Source organism: Lepidochelys kempii, chromosome 4 (assembly GCF_965140285.1).
Source record: "Lepidochelys kempii isolate rLepKem1 chromosome 4, rLepKem1.hap1, whole genome shotgun sequence".
NCBI lineage: Eukaryota > Metazoa > Chordata > Testudines > Cheloniidae > Lepidochelys > Lepidochelys kempii.
The window spans coordinates 58,772,192-58,793,883 of record NC_136383.1 but is presented as its reverse complement, the minus strand read 5'-3'; the positions used below and the strand labels follow the sequence as shown (position 1 = coordinate 58,793,883).

The 21,692-nt window shown below is 39.8% G+C and overlaps 1 protein-coding gene across 6 annotated transcripts in view; it reads right to left on the bottom strand.

The window, feature by feature from the left end:
- Positions 1-309: 309 nt before the first annotated feature.
- MND1 (meiotic nuclear divisions 1) overlaps positions 310-21,692 on the bottom strand; it is a 53,258-nt gene continuing 31,875 nt past the window's right edge. For 2 of the 6 annotated variants that reach the window (XM_073341393.1, XM_073341396.2), the window contains exons 6-9: positions 21,568-21,642; positions 19,386-19,500; positions 5,348-5,392; positions 310-2,489 (exon numbers count right to left, since the gene is read on the bottom strand). In XM_073341393.1, coding sequence (XP_073197494.1) covers positions 2,383-2,489; positions 5,348-5,392; positions 19,386-19,500; positions 21,568-21,642 — 342 coding nt within the window. In that variant the 3' untranslated portion in view covers positions 310-2,382. Of the gene's footprint in view, positions 2,490-5,347; positions 5,393-19,385; positions 19,501-21,567; positions 21,643-21,692 lie in introns of those variants that run through there. The other 4 variants (XM_073341395.2, XM_073341394.1, XM_073341397.1 and 1 more) reach the window with 4 other exon arrangements.

The window sequence follows — 21,692 nt, the reverse complement described above, 5'->3', positions numbered from 1 at the left end:
GAAGGCAGCACCCCGCCAGCAGCTGGGCAGCCGGACAACAGACACCGCTCTCCAGCTGCCAGCTCTGAAGTCAGTGCAGAAGTAAGGGTGCCAATACCACACCATGCCATCCTTACTTCTGCACTGCTGCTGGCAATGGCTCTGCCTTCAAAGCTGGGCTCCTGGCCAGCAGCCACCGCTCTCCAGCTGCTCAGCTCTAAAGGCAGAGCCGCTGCCAGCAGCAGCGCAGAAGTAAGTATAGCAGTACCCCATCGCTCCCCCACCCCAGTAACTTTGCGCCCTCCCCCACAACTCCTACTATTACAACAAGGTGAAATTTCAGATTTAAATAGATGAAATCATGAAATTTACAATTTTTAAAATCCTATGACCGTGAAATTGACCAAAATGGACTGTGAATTTGGTAGGGCCCTACACATCATCTTAGACAAAATTGCCCAATACCCAGAAGCATGTCTTAAATCCTTCTGTTCTCAGACACTCTGGGCTGTTTGGGAGCATTGACTGGACAGATCGCTGGAGACTGGCTTCTGACCAAGTACCCAGATTAATGTCACTTTTCCAGTAGAACTCTTGCTAAAGTTAGCAATTTAACCAAGGTGGAGACAAAGAAGCCACGTTGGCCTAATTCTCACACTGTTTGCTTGTAGCAGGCAGAACCTAACTTCTGAAAACGTGGCTCATGATCTCTGTGGCAAACTCCCAATAATTCCCAAGAGTTAAATTGTGGTGCTGCCTATCAGGGTAGCAGTTCAAATCACAGATATCTTTCAGCATTCTGAAACTGAGATTCATATGTCTGGATAATCACCTGGCATGTTGCTCTACAAGACAGTAACAATGTGAAACACCATTTTGGGCTTGCTGAATCCTGCATATTGCCTTAGGGTGCAGGATGCCATTGCCAGGGGGGCTAGAAGTGGAAAATCATGAGGTCCTATCCCAGAAAGCTTTCCAGATGTCTCCCACACTCCCAGACGCTGATCAAACAAGACTTCTGAAGCGAGTTACTATAGAGACTTACCAATAACGCTTACCAATAATGCCCACACACAAACAGAAAAAGAAGACGTGAAAGAGGAAAGGACACAGATGCTTCAGTTAACTGAAAGTTATCTTAACACCATGGACACTTGCTAAATGTAGTGAAGAAGATGTAGGTAAGGCCTGAATTTAGATCCATGTAGACAGAATCAAGAACAAACAGAAGTGCTAACAATGTATATGTCAGCCAAAGCAAAAATTTCTATGAGACTTGTAGTAAAAGCCATCAGAATGGCATATACAGAAACATATGGTTCATAAAGTTTACTTAGGTGTTGGCAAGGAGACTATTCTCACAGTACCCACAGGCAGCTACACAAAATAGAAATGAGGGGAATGATCATACCAAAATAGCTGTTTATATTTCCTTAAGCTTTCCACCCCAGCCTCTCATTCTTTTCTTTTGTATTTGATGCTGAGGTCTCTGAAAAAGCAATTCAGAAATTGGCTACTTCACTCACTCTCAGCGGGTTGTGTTGGCTCCTTAGGGGCATGTAAGCCATCCTCTACAACTGATGCTGCACCAAAATACTATCGTACACTTGACTCATGGAGGGTAACTACCATGGAAACACATGACCTTACAATCTGGAGCACATCTGATGGTCTGGGATCAGTCCTTTTTTGTGGCCAAACAATGATACATTCAGTGGTCTATCACCAAGCTCATGGGTCATTCGATATACTGCATGTGCTGCTTCCTCTCAGGTCTTTTCAACAGCTTGTGCCTGTTGCATTTCAGGAAGCAAATCAGGTCCCCAATCTGTTTGTCTCAAGGACTATTCATTGTCCCTTTCCAGTTCCACCCTCCCTCCTACATTACTTCCCACAATCAGCCCCTAAACGTTGTCCACCTTCTCTACCTCCAGGATGATTAGTAGTTTTGGTCATTATTTCTTTGTCATCATCCAGATAGTGGAAACCTCCTTCCTTCCAAGTCCTCCAATGTTATCTCATTCCACAGACTCTTCAGCAGAATCAAACTGCTGAACATGCCTAGATAGGAATTCCTTGGAGATTTTGGCGCTCTCTTGGTTGGGTTCCTGCTGGTTCTTATGACAAGCAACCAGAAGCATGAAGACCAGGACCTTATGACAACTACCTTGCACAGCCTTCCCTAATACTTGGGCTGTCTCATCCTGGCAGTGGGTGATTTAGAGTTCAGGAAGTAATGAGGGGGAAAAAACAAAACCGACAATGTATTGTTTACATTTTATTAATATTAATGAAAAGTGCAAATAATACAAGAGGGTGTTTGGTTTGGTTTTGAAAAGCAACACAGACAAATGTCAGCTGAGCAATATTAAATAAGATATGTATACTTGTGTCAGTAACACATTAATCAATATAGTCAAAGTCTTCTGGAATCCCAAAACTTTTGTCAATTCTGTTCTCTTCAAATCCAAATTTCCGTTTGGCCCAAGATTTTATTGCAAAGATATTATCTGTGAACAGAGTGAAGAAATGTTTCAGTTCACAAGCAGAATGGGGGCACTAGAGTCCTCACTACCGTAAACCCTTCACCACCTCTGGAAACATCTGAAAAAGCACAGAGCTGCAAAGTTTCTGAATATAATTTATTAGGTAGGGCTAAGAGAGGAAAGAGGAATCAAATGCTTGTTCTGTTTTTATGAATAACTGAGTACTGCTATAAATGCTAATGAGGCAAATAGGGTTGGTAAAAATATGTGCATAAAAATAAAAATTATGCTCAAAATGAGTTTTTAGTCACTATTATGTCCTTAACTATAAATTTTGTAGCTATTTTATTTTGTATAGTTAAAATATTACTTAGAAGATCAGAAAAAATTGGGCTTGTACAGTTATTTGGGGGGGGGGGGCTTCTTCAAGGTTTATGAACAGAAACTTGAAAAGGTGTACGCTTTCAAAAATATTCCTATCTGATTATTTTCAGCCAAGAAATATTAGCAATATCAAATCTGTTCTTCCCTGATTATGCGGAGGACCTGCTGAACATCCTAAAGAATATGCATTTTCTGTGAACTCTCACAGCTTAATTTGTTAATCATTGAAGCCAAATAGATGTAACAAAACCAAACTGAAGTGTTTCAAACAGTCCGATAAAGAGTCCTTTCTCCTCTCAATTATCCAAATGCCTCTGATGAAGTAATAATTTTACTTGATCTCCACTCATTTTAGGGCTGGTGTAGTCTAGCTTGTAACTGAGCCAGCTGTACTGCACTGGTGTAAAGGTAAAAAGTTCAGTATATCCACACTGAATCATGTTAACAACCTTCGCAAGTTTTGCCATGCACCTGCAATGTGCTGTTCTAAAAAGTTACAACTGCAGTGCCGTGAGGGTAGCTACTTCACAGTTCCCCATACAGCCTCCAGAAGCAGTGCATTCTGGGTGACTTTTCAAAAGGCCACCAGTACACTGTGGGGCACTGGGCAGAGGACTAGTCTAATTAGTGGTCTTTTGAAGTCACTGAATACATTCTCCCACTACTATTGAACAGTTGAATAAGGGCTAGTCTACACGGGCAACATTAAAGCACTGCCGCAGCAGCGCTTTAACGTGGCGGGTGTAGTCGCGGCTCAGCGCTGAGCGAGAGCTCTCCCAGCGCTGTAAAAAAACCACCTCCACGAGGGGCGCGGCTCCCAGCGCTGGGGCACTGTCTACACTGGTGCTTGAGAGTGCTGATGCTTGCCGTGCTCAGGGGGGTGTTTTTTCACACCCCTGAGCGAGAAAGTTGCAGCGCTGTGAAGTGCCAGTGTAGACAAGCCCTAAGGTAGCTAACATGAACCTGACCATGATTTGCCCTGCTACATGTTGACTGCAAAGTCCTGCTCTGTTGTATCCTCTAGCTTGACAGAAGACAACTGTGAACATATACGATAAAATACTGCAACGTAGAATATGCATATATTGTCATAAAGTAGCAAAGGTGACATGTCCAAGGTTTTCGAGTTTTAAGTAAACTCCTGGAGTCAAAACTATGTAATTCTTTAGTACATGTATTTTAACCATCAAAGAATGTGGTGCTAGTTCTCTGTAAGCTAGTTAATTGTAGAATTACTGATAAATCATAAGGTAATTTTAGAATTAGTGATAAATCTGCTCACTGCTAAAGTCAGTATTTTACTTACAACAAAGACAGACATTTCTTCTCTTTTGGGGTTGCATAATATGGATTTAGCTTGAAAAAATTGGGAAAAATAAAAGTGCACTGAGAAATACTTAAGCTTTGGTAAGTGGTTTTATTTTGTATTAGATTGTTTTATCATAATTATTCAGTATCCTTTAATTTTATTATACATTACATCTTCGAGTAATATAAAAGTGATTATTTGATTGTTACGCTAACCTCTGTAATTGTACAATTGTTTAGGTTGGGGGAAATTATCTATCAAGCTACTCTATGACTATGTATCTTTGAAGTAAAGTTTTTACCAACAGATATTTGATTATAAAATTGCTATTGAGCACAGATATGCTACAATATGGAACCAGGTTTACAGATTAGATAGCAAAGTACAATCTCTTAAACACCTCTTACAAACGGAAGTCTTAGTGACACTCAATACCCACACAGAAATTATCTTTAAAAATAAATACTTTTTCCTGTTTCACAACAGGGCAGTAACAACAACAATTCTGTTCAACGATAGGATATAAACAACAAGAAGAAATAATCATTAAAAGATCTTCTTTTTCTATCCAATATGGAATACAATTTATCGTCTAAGTTTATAGATTTCATCTGTGACACTGAGCAAATGAACTACTTACTCTAAGCAAGAATAATTACTTTATCACTCCACATATATATGCACATCTGCATGCACACCAGCGACAACAAAACCTCTATACAGCACTGTAAATTTTAAACATTCAAAAAATGTAAATTAAGATTAAATTAATAAAATAATCCATTATTTTCTATGCATCTTAAAAAGTATACCAGTGCCAACCCCATCACAAACATTAAGGAACTCCTGTTATTGAAGTCTCCTTATATCAACTGTAGAAATTAGCTCCAGACTGAAATTTGGCAAACCAAGTTTCTACTAGGAGAGGAAGTCTGCTATGCATTTTGAAAAAAATTAGACTGGTAGGTTGTTAATTATATACTTGAAACACACACATCTATGCACCCATGACAGTACATTTCTAGGGGGGTTATTTCCCTGCACTTCCAGAATCAAGTCTCATTTTAGCTGAAAAATTACTTATAATTTTAAAGCCCTATAAGTCACTGAGCAGAACTTTGAGTTGAGTTTCGCTACACTCAGGCGCCATAATTAGGAATGTTGTTGAACACTGTAAATGCATACCCACCAGTCCATCTGTTGGCTGCCTCCTTGGCAACTTTGTTTGCTTGACCTGAAAGAGAGAAAAACCATGTACATACAAGGCACAGTCACATAATTTAACAAGTGCAAAACAGTGAGATGATATTTATATTGACACAGTTCCTATGAACTCACTGACCATAATGAAGATATTCACCTGTGGCTTTCAAATATGTCTTTTTTAAGATTAACCTAGTTTTGGGGCATTGTTGAATAAAAAATCGTTAACAAAGGACCATAAAAGATACATTCTTAAAAATACTTTTGACACTTCAGATGGTATTTTAAAAGAAAATAATTCTGGTTTAGCCCGCTTGGTGGCTCAGCAATAGTGCTCTGCACAGCTATGTGGGAGATCTGAATTAGGTCCATGGGCTGGAAGTGCTGCAGGGACAGCTGCCTATTCTCTGAGAGAGAATGCTTGGCATTACTCAGGAGCAATCTCTCTCGCCTGTAAATATTCTTATTTCTGTAGCATCACAGGTGTGCACGACTCTTTAGAGAAAAAGTACATAGCAACGGTAGTGGCCTGTGAGGTAAATCCAGTGTATCATGTGCCTTAGAAGAGGGAACCAGAAAGGTTCTCAGGACTTCAGAGATACCAAAGAACCCTTTGATGAGACACAGAAAGAACAACATTTCTGGATAACAAATGCAAAAATAAAGGTTAAAGTACTTTTTAAAAAAAACCCATCTCCACTGCAAGTAGCTTAAAAAGAGTTTCTATGACACAAACCAGTTTCTAAAAAAAATTTATTAAATCTTCTTGTCCCCATTGGTGTAAAAGCTGTATCAGCCTGGGAAATTATTAGAATCATCATATTTCTCATACTTACATATACCTTGACCATTTCCAGTCAGCCTTGCTAGTGCTTGCATGATAATATTCATTTACAATGGTCAGCAAGAAGTACAAAGTTTGTCTCTAGGGGTACTAAAAATGAATATGAGATAAAGTGTTCATCGTCATGGATTCTACTGTAGGCAAATGTTAATTATCTTGTAAAATAAACTTAGCACATGCTAAAGTTGGTGCTCATTATTTAACCTTACGTGCTGCAGTCAGTGATGTGAAGAATGATTAGATAATAGTAAAATGTAGTGGTGAAAGCTCTGAATTCTTTAAAGATGGTCTAAAAAGGGGGGGGGGGAATTGGACTTGTGCCCTTTTTGCTTCTTTATGATGTATGAAGGCAAAGAGAGTGTGTTTTTTATATTGGAAATTCAGATCATATCTGTCCTGAGAGACTCTATACTCTTCTCTTCACTGGCATTTGTTCCGAGAATTTTCCATTGTTGCTTCCACTGGTTCAGCAGCTCCATCGATGGGAATGCTAGCACTGACAATGTACTGGCAGCATCAGCATTTTAAGCACCGTCTGGCCTAGCCCTGCTCAGAGCAGGTCTACAAAATAAGGGCTTGTGTAGTCTAGGATAAAATGTGCATTTTTAAAATGTGTTAGCTAAACCATTTTAGCTAGCATGTTTTAAACCCTAGTATAGCTAGGGAAAGTTGTATCTGAATCTAGGGCTTATCTATACTTGCTTGTGTGTGCTAAAAATATATACAACTTGCCCAGCCCACACTAGGATTTTAAAACATGTTAACTAAAATATTTTGAAAGTGCACTTTTTCTCGTAGCCTAAACAAGAGCATATTGTATAGACCTGCTGTGAGCAGGATTAGGCAATGTAGTACATAAAATGATGGTAGCCAATTACATTCTCAGCAAATAGAGGATAAATAGGTACTTATATATTAAATTACTGTTTATTCAATTCCAAGACAAAGTACATTCACCTGCAAAAATCAAACATGTGTCCAATTTCTTTTAAATATTAACATTCGATAGACATGCTTGGTTTGTCAAATATGTGCAGAGATTTTACTTATTTTAATAATATCACCAGAAGCGTATCATGGGTACTATAAAGATTCTCACTCTGTAATATGGTAACACCCTGTGAAATAAGAAGATTGATGATTATATTGCGGTTTTACTATATTAATATTTCTCTAAACAAAATCTCACTGTGGTAACAATTATTGTTTTGTCTCTGATATTTACATGGCATGGATTTGTAAACCTTATAAAACTTCCTAAATAAAATAGTTACCAAAAAAAAAAAAAAAAAAAAAGGAAGAAAGCTGGTAGCTGCCTGGAGCCTTGCCTTTGCTAGCACTCCCACTGGTGGAGCTGAAACATTGGTAGGCAGCATCTTCTGATCAGTGCTTAATTTGTAATGAAAGAGGTGCTGGAGCTCAAGCAATTTTTTTTACTTTTATAACTGATGTGGCAAGCCCAGAGGTGCCGGGGCTATGATTGACACGCCTAGAGGTGCTAGGGCTCAGCCCTGGCACAAATTAAGCACTGCTTCAGATTGTAGAAGGAGAGAAATTAAATCACAAGAGTTGGAAAGTGAAGGTTTAACAATTAAGATGGGAAAGGATTTTTAGCCACACTTTCTAACTTAGTTTGTTTTGCTAAAGCCTATTCAACTTCAATGAATGGTAACACTGTATAGAAAACTAATCTTTGTCAAAGACTAAACAGTTAAGATGTGTGAAATCACAATGTACATGCTCCAAGACATCCAGTAGGTCCCTCCAGCAGAACTAGAGTTGACAATGACATTCTTGATATTTTTATGGTTAAAAAAAAACAACACGCAGATCTTTTTAAAAGCCACTTTCAGGCTCTCTTTAGACATAAAGCAGCAAAAAGGGACACAAGTCAATTTTTTGTTTAAAATCACTCATTGTTCATCTCTAAAGGGTTACTGTAGCAACAATGACCCAATAATGTTCAAAGGTGGTCCACAAAGGTAACACACCCAGGCCCAGCAATCTTACTAATAAATGCTGAAAACTCTCAGCATCCAGAACCTGCACATTGATTTTCTTCCTTCAAAGTTTTTAGGTGGCAAAGAAAGAATTGTACTGAATTCCCTTTCTTACCCTGACTACTTTATATTTCCAGGCCACCCTTAAGGCTTATCTTAACATTTTTATGTACAAAATAAGATCTCCAAAAACAGGAACCTCAAGATCTTGCCCATGAGAATAATGAAATCCCAAGACTCCCAAGACAAAGTAGCTAAATTTACAAAACAAGTAGCAGCTGGTGACGGTGTGAGCTACCATACTAACTCAGTAAGGTTTCAGAATAACAGCCGCGTTAGTCTGTATTCGCAAAAAGAAAAGGAGTACTTGTGGCACCTTAGAGACTAACCAATTTATCTGAGCATTAGCTTTCGTGAGCTACAGCTCACTTCATCGGATGCATACTGTGGAAAGTGTATAAGATCTTTTTATATACACACAAAGCATGAAAAAATACCTCCTCCCACCCCACTCTCCTGCTGGTAATAGCTTATCTAAAGGGATCACTCTCCTTACAATGTGGTCACTTTAGATAAGCTATTACCAGCAGGAGAGTGGGTTTGTGTGTGTGTGTGGGGGGGGGGGGGGGTGAAAAAACCTGGATTTGTGCTGGAAATGGCCCACCTTGATTATCATACACATTGTAAGGAGAGTGATCCCTTTAGATAAGCTATTACCAGCAGGAGAGTGGGGTGGGAGGAGGTATTTTTTCATGCTTTGTGTGTATATAAAAAGATCTTCTACACTTTCCACAGTATGCATCCGATGAAGTGAGCTGTAGCTCACGAAAGCTTATGCTCAAATAAATTGGTTAGTTTCTAAGGTGCCACAAGTACTCCTTTTCTTTTAACTCAGTAAGCAGGTTTTATGGATTTCTTCACCGAAAGGATCAGAGATTGCAGAGAAAACTGGCAACCTTTCAAGGATATAGTTAACAATCTGCCTGCAAAACTGTTACCAGGTAATGCAAAATATAACTAACATCTTAAATATTTTTGGGGTAAAGTAACTTTTATATCTTGAAGTGTAATTCTGTTGTATGGAACAGCAGCAGCTGCAATTATTCTCACAGGCTAACAAGCAGTGTTAGTTGCGGGCTTCCTAGTACTGCTCATGAAGGGAGGTCTCAGTAAATAAGAACCCTACAGTTACAGAAATGGAATTCACTCAGTCTCCCTTTGTATATAGTTACATTTAAATATCAAAATGGTAGCTATAGTAAGAATGTCTGTGAACCTTAATCTTCTATACTTCTTCCTACTGACAGAAACAATTTTGTATAGAACATTTTCTACTTCCCTGGGTCTAAGGCCTCGGCTGTTGAGAAATTCATTAAACATTTCCCTTACCCCTCCAAGCACAATAGGCCAGATTTTCCTCACACTAATTCCTGACCTCTCTTGGAGAAGCCTCTTTAGGCTATTCCTGGGAGCTCCGTGACATAAGAAGATGCCTATTAATGAAAATGTGCTCAAGTTCTGAGTTCATGTTTATTAGGAATGCCACTTCCAAGACCACTGGTCATAGGTGCATTGCAGAACTTACACACTCGGTATACAGGAGAGCACACTGCTAACTTGATTGCCTAGCAATTCCTGCTGACTCATCTATAGATCAACACTGACAGTGGCCTTGGACAAGGCTCTGCATTTTGCCATCAGAGACTATTTATAGCAATCAGAGGGAGATCAAAAAAGTTAATGGAAGAGGCAGCCATCATGAGAGAGAGAGCAGGGCAACAGCTCATATGTGAATGCCTATGCAAGTTGGGGTCCACAAGACTCTACCAGCAGACTCTATCAAACATTGAAGGAAGAAAAATCTAATTGTTCGATAGCATTGGGGAAGAAATGGATGCTCATAAGAAGTTTCCCTCATAATCAGAGTGAAGAACATGACCCATGACCAATGTTCCCTCTAATTTTTGACAGGCCGTGTGCGCAATACATTTCTTCTGTGCAAACTGTTATGCTTCTGTGCAAATTTTTTTGCGCGCGGTGTTTCACCAGGTGCGTAGGGTTTAGGATCTGTGTGCACGCGCACAGCTTAGAGGGAACAGTGCCCATGACCCCAGTGCTCTGCTTTACCAGAATTCTTTGCACTGTTTCAGCCAAAATATCAAATATGCTGTAATAGTTTTAAAGTTCACTACATAAACTGGATTAAATGTACACATTTGTCATTTAAATGATACATTAAATATCTTGTTTACTGTAGCTATTTACATTGAGAATGTTATCTTCACAACAAGGGCTAGAAATGTTTAAGTGAGTCTAGACTCTGTAGAAAATTTTGCAATTACTAGGAAATTCACCTGAGAGTCACAGCTCCTAGCTTAAGATCCACTATGTGTTAGAATGTTTTTGAAAGACATGGAGCATGACGAAGTGCAAGCCATCTGCGATTGAAACCACTATGTGTATGAATTATATTAGCATTGCTTTCTCAAAAAATGAAGAACTTGTGCCTGAAAATAACCCCTGTGCAAATGCATACAATAGTTCTAACTCTCTCTATATGGTGAGACACACTAGCACATACTAAATTATTGGTAAGCTAATCCCCTTCTCTGGGAGTATGTTTTTAAAGTGTCTAGGATCTTTGTCAGCCTATTAACAAAAAAAAAAGGACTCAAGTTCCATCAGTACAGGCTCCCTATGTCCTTTATGAAAAGGTTAGACTGTCAAGTCTCATCAGTACATTTGTAATGTGTCTTTGAAAAACGTCTCATGTTTTGTCATGACTGGTAACAAAAGATTTCTACAACCCACACATACACACAATGTACAGTGTCATGTACTCACACGTACCATATTGCGTATGCACGCACACACACACACGCACACTATTAGCTTTTAAGAAAAAATATCTTAAAAGCTCCCACTCCTTAATTCTTGGTCTCATAACTCTTATAACCAAAAATACACCTCTTCTATTGCCCAAGTAGACAAGAGCTAATACAAGCAGGAAATAATGCACCTAACAAAGAGAAAGTGACCACACCAGCTTAGGGTCTGATCCAGTGTTAAGCTGCAGCTCAAGCTCCGAGACCATCCCACCTCACAGGACCCTAGAGCCCAGGCTCCAGTCCAAACACCACAATTAAACAGCCCCTTAGCCCGAGCCCCACAAGGCAGAGTCAGCTGGCACAGGCCAGTCACAAGGTATCTAACTGCAGTGTAGACATACCCACAGTTGTGAAGTCTCAGGAACTACATCTCCCGACATAGGCAATTCCTTACTGCCCTCAGAGACTATCAATATTGGTATTAAATTACTGCATCTAATTTGTATTTGTCCCCCAATATTTTCATAAGTTACCTGCATTTGATGTTATCTGCTCCTCCCTCATGTACTTTGCAGCCATGACACTAGTCAAGGAGAACATCAAGACTTTTGTTCTGTTATACTATATTGAGAAACTTCCATAGAGCCTCAAAGTTATTCCATATCCCTACATTTTGGGGTGTCACAAATCTAATATCCTGATCATCCCAGTAAAGCTGACCTACAAAGGAGGGAGGGGGAAATTACATCAATCCTCCTGTGTACACCTGCACCACGTGTAGGACAGGGCTTGCATCAGTACAATCTACCCCAGTACATTACTTGCATAAGCTGCACAGCAGTGTGTCCACATTATGGGTTTGCCTAGTCTAGGCAAACCCACAGTTATAGCACATCTAGCTCTAGTGAAGACATGACAAAGCTCTCAATATATATGAGACTGCTGACACATTTTCTCAGGGAAGAGGAGACTTGAAAAGTCCTGATATTTTAACATAAAAGCAGAAAGAAGAATTTAAAAATCCAAAACACATTTCCAGGACTACTTTATACCACATGAAACAACAAAAAGGACACACAACCAATATTTTAAATATTCCTTTTCAGATCACCTGTAAACAACAGTCAACAATAGCTGCATCGAAGAGCTGAGTGAGCTGTTTAGTGGAAAGCCAAATAAACAAAGGAATGGGACAGTACAAGTGATGCAACCAGGCTCTCTCTCAAAGTAGTCTCAAACATCTGCTCTCATTTCTTTAGGTTTTTTCTGGTAAATGCTGTAATGTTTCCATGTAATCTTTTTAAGACATCACCAAGTGAACTGCTGCTTATTCCGTGACTGAGAAGTGATTGCAAATTGTGATGCTCCCCATTTAGTCACCTGTAGCCATTTGCCCACATCACAAAACTGATCATGTGTTCACCTACCCATTATATCAGCTCCACAAGACTGTTTTGAAGATTTACCAGCTTACGCACTAACCTACCTACACTAATTTCACTCCCCATCTTCCTCTTCCATCCCTCCCCTCCAACATTTTTTCTCTTAAAATAGAACTGTAATTTAAAAACAAACAAACAAAAAAAGACTAATGATCCTTCCCCTTCCTGTCCAAAAACCAGTTAAATACCAGGCAAGTACAATTATTCAGGGTTGAAACAGAGAGCGTTGCAGGTGCTAGTTAAAGGCCTGATCCTGCAACTGGACCCATGAAGGTGAACCCCTATCCTGTGTTGACTCTTCTGAAGTGCCTATGTTGAACTCCATGGACAAGATAATTGCAAGATCGGTACCTAAAAGTCTGAATGAGCCATTCTATTATAAACCCTTGTTTTCACTTGTTCTTACAACTTTTGTAAAGATATTCCTTACAGGATTACATTTCTCCTTCCTTCTCTCAGAACAAAGAAAAAAAGTTTTTGGGGTTTTTTTGCTGCTCTAAAGCTGGAACAAAATACATTGAGCCAGTCATTGGATATATCAGTGTGGAAGAAAACATATGTTCAAGCTTTTAAAACTGTTATTTTGCTTAGCTAACTAAAACAGCTTCATTTTAAAATAAACTTGGCAGAGATACAAGTTCTCAGAAAGGACTAGTCACTTGTTTGAATTTGTCTGAAGTGTAAATACCATGTATGCATCTATACTCTCAGATTCACAGTAGCTGTCACATTAGTTTCTACTGCAGACTGACTGGAGCAGACGTGAAAGGTGTTCTCTAGCGCTTGAATGTGCACAAAATCAGACAGCAGTAGTTTAAGGTTCTCCATTTCTGTGAAGAATTTCTCTATTTATTCAAACTTGACTTCTCTACTGAGTGCGCCAACAAAAACTGCAATTACTTGTGATCTATAATATCTTCACCCAGGTTTTCAAAGATTAAAAACTAGCGCATTCACGCGCAATTATACTCAGAAATTAGATTACCTAAAAATGACACCTGCTTACCAAATTGGTCTGTTCCCTATGTATGTTCAGTGACATCTGTTTATTTCACTCACAAAACAAGACTTCAATTAACCAGTAAAGCCAGTACCAATGTGGGTGGATTCTACTACGGCTCATGTTTCTTCAACGGAATTGTTAACTGAATTCCAGCTGCAGACGCTTTACTACTGGTGTCGGTGCACAAGGCACAAAGAACACAACTGAACTATTGGATATCAGGTGCATATTGCATGGCTGGTAACCACAAAACATCTATTTATTACCAAAATGAGCACATTTGATCGGGAAGTTGTTGGAAAATAATATCTTGCTATGGGCCTGGTTCAACTCCCATTGACTTCAGTGGGCTTTGGACTGAGCTTAGAGTCATTTGCACAAACTCGCTCGTCTAAGTATAACTGCACCTTCAATAAGTGTGCCATGTAGCTCCTCACTCCAAAACATATATCCACAAATTATGCATTAAGGTATTTTTAAACAAAACACAAACACACACACACCCCCTCAGAGAATATACTTTCCAATTTTAAAAAAAAAAATGAAAACCTTAATAGTTATGTAGATCATTTGTATTTTGGAGAATGTTACATACAATTTACTTACTTCACTCATTTTTAAAGCCTCTCCATTCCCTACATTCATTCATTCCCCTTGAGATTCCCTACTACCTTCTTCCCTCTGGGAATAGTAATTTTGTGTTAAAGATAAATCCAATACTTGGTAGAATAATCAAGTTTTTCTATCTTTAAATCTTGTAATACTTTTCTACATGGAATGACATTTCAAATTAATCCAACAGCAATGGCTTGCTTAAAGCACATCAGCTAGATGCCTCTACTCAAAGGATCGGTAATGAAATAGTTAAATCAGCAGCAGCTTTCAGAGTTAGTCCTCAAAATAATAATGTGCAGTTCACACCTCTCACAATACTGTTTCATTCTGTTAGCAGACTCAGCAAGATAGTACTGCTTCCTTTCATAAGTGGAAAGTTGTCTTCACTACCAGAGGAGTTAGAACTACAATTACTCACCTTCTTGTAACTGTTGTTCTTCGAGATGTGTTGTTCATGTCGATTCCAATCAGGTGTGCGTACGCCACATGCACAGTCATTGGGAACTGTTTCCCTTAGCATTTCCCATCAGGTCGGCTAGGGAGCCCCCTGGAGTGGCACCCTCATGGCGCTCAATATAGGACCCTGCCAAACTGACCTCCCCCTTCAGTTCCTTCTTGCGGGCTATTCCAACAGAGGGGAAGGAGGGTGGGTATTGGAATGGACGTGAACACCACATCGCGAAGAACGCTTGTTCACATCGATTCCAATCGGGTGACTCCCAAACTCTCCTACGGGGGGTGGGGTCAGAGTTAAGGAATCACTGATTGGACAATCGCCCTGCCGAAAGCTGTGTCCTCTCTAGCATGCTGGGTGATAAACGTGTGCACTGAGGACCAGGTTGCCACTCTGCAGATCTCCTGGACGGGCCCCAAGGCCAGGAAAGCGACAGACAAGGCTTGAGTTTGTGTCAAGTGGGGTGTAATACCTGGGGCTTGGACCTCGGCGAGGTCGTAGCAGGTATGGATGCAGACTGAGATCCTGGAAGAAATGCGTTGTGAGGAGATCAGAAGCCCCTTCATCTGGTCTGCCACTGCTACAAAAAGTTGGTTCGACTTCCTGAAAGGCTTTGTGAGCTCAAATGTAGAATGCTAGTGCTCTCCGCACATCTAGTGAGTGAAGCCTCTGCTCTTGTGCATTAGCATGTGGCTTGGGATAGAAGAGTGGAAGAAAAATGTTTTGGCCAATGTGGAATTGAGATACCAGCTTGGGCAGGAAGGTCGGGTGCAGCCTGAGCTGTACTTTGTCCTTATGGAAGACTTTGTAGGGGTGGGTCATAGGTTAATGCTTTTAAACCCTGACACCCTCCTGGCTGATGTGATGGCAACCAGGAATGCTACCTTCCAAGAGAAATACAGAAGTGAGCATGTAGCCAGTGGTTCAAATGGGGCCCCAATTAGCCGAACAAGGACCAGATTGAGATCCCAAGCAGGTCAGGACTGTGGTTATAGCCTTTCCATGCCTTTAACAAAATGGCCCAACCTAGGGTTGGCGATTACCAAGCGCCCCAACTCTCCAGGGTGGAACACCGAGATGGCCACGAGGTATACTCTGATGGATGATCCAGCCAAACCTTGCTGCTTCAGATGCAGTAGATACTCCAGGATGAATGGTATAGATGCCCGAAGTAGAGGTACATGACTCTGCTCACACCAGCACAAGAACCTTTTCCACTTAGCTAGGTAAGTGGCCCTGGTGGAAGGTTTCCTGCGACCAAGCAGCACCTCCCTCACCCATTCCGTGCATTGGAGCGCCACAGAGTTTAACCATGAAGCTTCCAAGCCATGAGATGGAGGAACTGGAGGTCCAGGTGAAGGAGGAGACCATGATCCTGTGTGATCAGATCGGGGTGCAGCGGCAGTGTGATCAGGGTGTCCACTGACAGCTCCCGAAGCATGGTGTACCAATGTTGGCGTGGCCACACAGGGGCCAACAGAATTACCTTCGTCTTGTCTCTGCAGATCTTGAGCAGTACCTTGTGGACGACTGGTGTCGATGGGAAGGCATACATTAGACAGTCCCCCAGGATAGCATATACGCATCCGAGATAGAGCCCGGACTGTGCTTTTGGAAAGAGCAAAATGTTGGACACTTCCTGTTGCTCCTAATGGAGAATAGGTCTACCCAAGGAAACCCCAACCTTTGGGAGATGGAATGTATGACGTCAGGACGGATGGACCACTCATGATTGCGGAACGACCTGCTGAGGTGTTCTGCAAACTCGTTCCATACTCCAGAGAGATAGGATGCTCCCGGTGAACGGAGTGGGCTATACAAAAATCCCACAGCTAGAGAACCTCCCGACAGAGAGGGAGGAGCAGGCTCCGTCTGGTTTGTTTATATAAAACATTGCAGTGTTGTCGGTCAGCACCGCCATGCACTGACCCTGTATTCTGGTCCAGAAGGTCTGGCAGGCTAGTCTCACCACTCTGAGCTCCTTTATATTGATGTGGAGCGGGATCTCAGACTGTGATCACCTGCCCCGAGTTTGTAGATCTCCTAGGTGGGCCCCCCAACCCAGTTCTGATGCATCCGTTACTAACGGGGTGAATAAACAAAGATTAAAAAAAAAATTAAAAATCAGATTATTTTTTATTTAAATTGGATTTGTGTATGCAGAGATAACATGCTTGTTAACTGCAACAATGTTTTAAATAAATAAATAAAATTATATAGAGAGATGAGAAATAACAGACCTCAATCCTATTATCCCTCTGCAAATATGTGTACACAGAGTCAAACCCTTCTCTAAAAGTGCAAACTTTCAAAAAGTTCAATGAATAGCAGATTGTTGGGGGCGGAATAGATCTGGACAAGAAGAAGAAGTCTGGAGATAAATGTGAGAAGGGAGGGACAGGCAGTAGAAACAAAAAAGTTAAACTGTTTGAGCAGCATATTCCAGAAGTCTTGAGGTCTTTCTGAGTGTAGCCTTCATTGATTTGAGACCTACCATACCATTCTCTCACTAGAAGGGAAAACCTATAATGACAGCAGGCTGTAAAAGAGACCCCGTTTGGGAATAAGAACCATTCAAGAAATATATGTTTGCTGATGATGTTTTAAAGAAAGTCACACCAGTGAACACCGGAATTCAGAGACTGTTGAAGTGATAATCTCACTTTTAACAGAAGTAGCTTCTTTTGCCTGTTTAGAAGGAATATTTTCTTCCTTTGGACTAATTCATTCCAAATTGAGAAATCGTTTGGGACCTGAAAGCAGGAAAGCTTGCTTTTCTTTTCCAGATTATGAACAAACAGGTGAAGATGACTGAGTTAGCTGCAGAAGCCAATATTTTAAGTTTCTCATACTGACCTGGCTGACAGTTGATTGATTGATTGATTTTAATATTTCATTTAACTATTTTAGTTAAAAACAATTTTAACAAAAACAAACCTGATTTTAAAAATCCTGAATGTTTAACTAAATTCAAAAATTCATATGCTTGTTTTGTTAAAATATCATATGTTTGCTGTTGAAGAAAATAATCCAGAACACATAACATTGTTGTTTTAGTTAAATAAAACAATTTAGATGTCTGTCTGGTGATGTTCTCCTCCTAATACAGCATGGCAAGAAAATCCTCCAAATATTAATGATCAACCTGTTGAATTGGAGATAGTTCACCTCCCAATGACTTCATAAATATTTGCTTCAATTACCTTTGGTAAATGAAATAACCAGTCATTCATTTTCTGATATAGCTGTAAAACTAATCTGAAAAGTTTTCAAAAGAAATCACTTTAAAAATGTATAGTGTGTACCTTCTAAAAATGAAACCTACATCTATCTTTGAGTTGTGAAGAAAATGTATTAAGGTTATAACAACCAACAAGAAGGCACTTTTATGTAGAAATCCATGATTAAATCGAGTCTTCCTGACTAGTGATTTAAATCATGATTTAAATCAATTTGATTTAAAATCAAAACCACCCTGGTTACTAAGGTCATGGAGAGTTGAGGGGTGCTGAACGGGACTCCTTCACAGACCATGCAAAGGTCCAGCCACCAGCACAGGGTATCTAAGACTCGCTCTGGCACTGCTACTACTGAGTCCAAACTGTCTCGACCTGGGTGATAAGCTGAGGCGAGCCACACATTTCAGGCACACTAGAAAACGCACTGATTAAACAAGAATATTGATGGTCTTCCTCTAACAGCCTGCCCTCAAATGTGAACATTTGTGTTCAGCCTATACATAATTATTGTTGAGATTAACTATTCTATGCACACACACAGAGTAACCAAGATACAGATGCTGTGAGATCCATAACTAAATATCCTCAATTTTGTTTCAGTTACCAACTATAAATGTTGTATTAATATAGTTTGACATTAAATTTTCCTTAAATCAAAAGATTTAAGAATATGAAATCTTGATGGACAGGAAATGGCTATAGTTGCTTTTGTGTGTGCGTATCTAGTGCTTCACACCGTAAATAATTCCCTCCAACCCCGTTTTTAGACTTTATTGTCTTCACAGTAAATAGCAGGAGGAAAGAGATGAGATCTGATGCACAAACTCACTTGGAGCCACTATTTCAAGGAGCTGAGCAGTTCTTGAGATGCCCTGAGCACCCTCAGCTCTCTTTGATTTCAGGCGTGTGTCAGGAGTAAAGGATCACTGCTAACCTGCTTCCCTTCTAGCATAATCCCCAGTCAGTCTAAAGAGTAGGCCCCAATTGAGCCTCCTCATAGCCCAACCACCCAGATGGCTGAGGGAATTGATAGACCTGCTCTTAAGCCAAGCAGCAGGGCCCTGGCTACTCAAAGCATTTGCCCGCAGCTGCGCTAGCTCCTTCTCCTGCCTTGTTCCTGCTCTGCCCTGTCCCAGCCTTGGACCCAGCCCTTCTCCTGCCTTCTCTGACTCTTGGTGACTCAGTTCTGAACTTTGGCTCCGATTCCGGACTCTGGCCTCTGGCTCTGACACACTCACAATCTGTTTCCTTGCTCCCAACTCGTGCTCTGACTACCAGACCTGACTGCCCATGTCCCAGTCCCTTTATCAGTAATGAGTTATAAATAAAATAGACTAGAAGCAGTAGCAACCTCTATTTAGGTTACTTAACACTCTTGATTATAAAATAAAATGTCAGAAGAATTTTTAGAGCTTTTACAACTCTTTGGTTTGCAGCAGGAACTTGATATTTGGCAGAGGAAGTCTGTCTTTTGTGCCCACATGAAAATCCATTCAGCTGTGTGCAAGTTTGAGCTGTTGAAAAGCTCCATTTTTCCTTCTGTGTTTGGTTCTTTTTGCGAAATTTTAACACGTTAAAGCTATACAACATACAACTTACGGATTTCTTCAACAACATCTGGATCACATTCTTTGTATTTGTCTATTTCTGCTTTTAGGTGCTCTTTTTTCTGCCGGAGAGCAGCAAGTTCCTTTATTAGGGCAGCACGTTCTGCCTGGGTTCAGAGCATTTTGGGAGAAACCAACAATAAAGAAAATTAAATAGGCAGTGATTATACTACTACTACACATTTATGCCAAATGCAAATATTATTTTACTCTCCAAAAAAATATGATAAACTGCCAGGTGTTCCATTTCCTAGTATTTTAAGGTAGGCAAACCAATCCTGCACTTCATGCACATTCAAAATGCCCTGTGTCAAAGTGGGTCTTCAGTGCATAATGAAGGCAAGATCAAGGCAAAGTGGTTAAACAAATCAAAATTATTCTAAGTAACCAACCTGTTGTTTGTTCCTAGTTATACACACGGGTAAATAAGGATTGGGACCACATTTCAGACCCTCACCACCTATACACATTATGATCATTCATAATCAATAACTAGCAATTGTTTCTTTAGTGTACCTGACTGCTTCCACTGTGCCCTTACTGTACTGTAAACACACTATTATATGTAATCTTGATAACTATTTAGCAATTAAAAATATGCCAGCGCAAGTATACCAACAATGAAACACCCAGTTTCCAGTTTAGATTAACTTGTGAGGCAGAAATATAAATATAGTGAATCAATTAAATGCAGTACTCTGTTAATTGAACTTGAACTTTATTATGATAGTTGAGAATAGTGTAAATGAGAAAGAGAATTCTAGCTTAATGTTAAAATCAAAACACATAATATTAGAAGAGCCTCACTCTTCCATTCTAAACACTTTAACACAGGGGTTCTCAAACTGGGGGTTGGATCCCCTCAGGGGATCACGAGGTTATTACATGGGCGGTCGCAAGCTGTCAGCCACCACCCCAAACCCTGCTTTACCTCCAGCATTTATAATGGTGTTAAATATATAAATAAGTGTTTAATTGAAAAGGGGGTTTGCACTCGGAGGCTTGCTATGTGAAAGGGCTCACCAGTACAAAAGTTTGAGAACCACTGCTTTAACGTGGATATAGCATCTCTGAGAGAGTCTCTTTCTTCCTACAGTAATTGATTACTCAGAGTACTGAATGAATAATAATAAAATTTAAAATATAGCCCATTTTCAAGAAGAGACTTTACATTATAATTTTATCACCAAAGGTACCATACAGTAGACCACTTAGTGAGAGTAACAAAAATCTATTACAAAGTTATACACATGTATTGTAGGCTGTAGAAAAATTGTATTATGTTATTTGAGAACTAGTATGCGGTCATGTAATTCAAGATTACAATGTGTATCGTAACAGATTAATCCTTAACTTTCACATTTTCTGATACCCAGATACTTGATTGTGCAATACTAACATTCTCAACAGTTTTTTTAATGGAATTATTGTTTCCATAACAAAAACCTTACCTTTGTTTCACATCATTTTGGGGCAGCAGCAACCTCCCAAGTACAAAAACTAATTCAAATATTTCAGATCTATACTGTCCCGCCGAAAAATAATGTAACATCATCTACTTCAAATATACTACTGATCAGTAAGAATCTAGATTTATCTGTCCCAATGCTCAGTTTAGCTAGGATACTGTATGAAACACATTTCCACCTAACATGCCTATGAAGTGGCATGTTTTAAGTTTAGTTTGACAGTGTTCCTTCAACAGTTTCAACATAGAAAGGATCTTTGTTAAATTTAGCCAAATTAAAATCAAGATACAAAATTTTAAACAACCACCTAAATTCACAGATAACTAGGTTTATTTGGCTATTCAGCAGCCTCTGGGCATTTCAGCACATAGCTATGATTAGGTTAGTTTGGGGGTTTGTTTGTTTGGTTTTCAATCTGATCCAGGTTTATGAAGAGCAGCTCTGAAGCAAATCACCAAATTTCCTACCCTGTGAAACACCCAACCTGGTACTCACCACAGATCAAAAATCAGCTGTGAATCAGCAATGAAGGAAAGGGCTGTCTAGCAAGCCTGATATTTTCCCCCTCCCTCATCCTCTCTTCCAATATTTAGCCATTCTATTAAGATTTTCAACGATTTTATATAAAACTGTAACATATTAACATCTACAGATTGTACATCCTCACAGCAAGATTCTTTAATGAAAAAATGGACAAAAACTTACAGTCTCTTGGCGTCCGATTTTTGATTTCTCAATGCTTTGCTGTAACCTCTCTTTCTTCTGGCTACTTTCAGCCAACTGAGGAAGGAAAAACAGAATCCAATCAACATATTTTATTAGCTATTTAA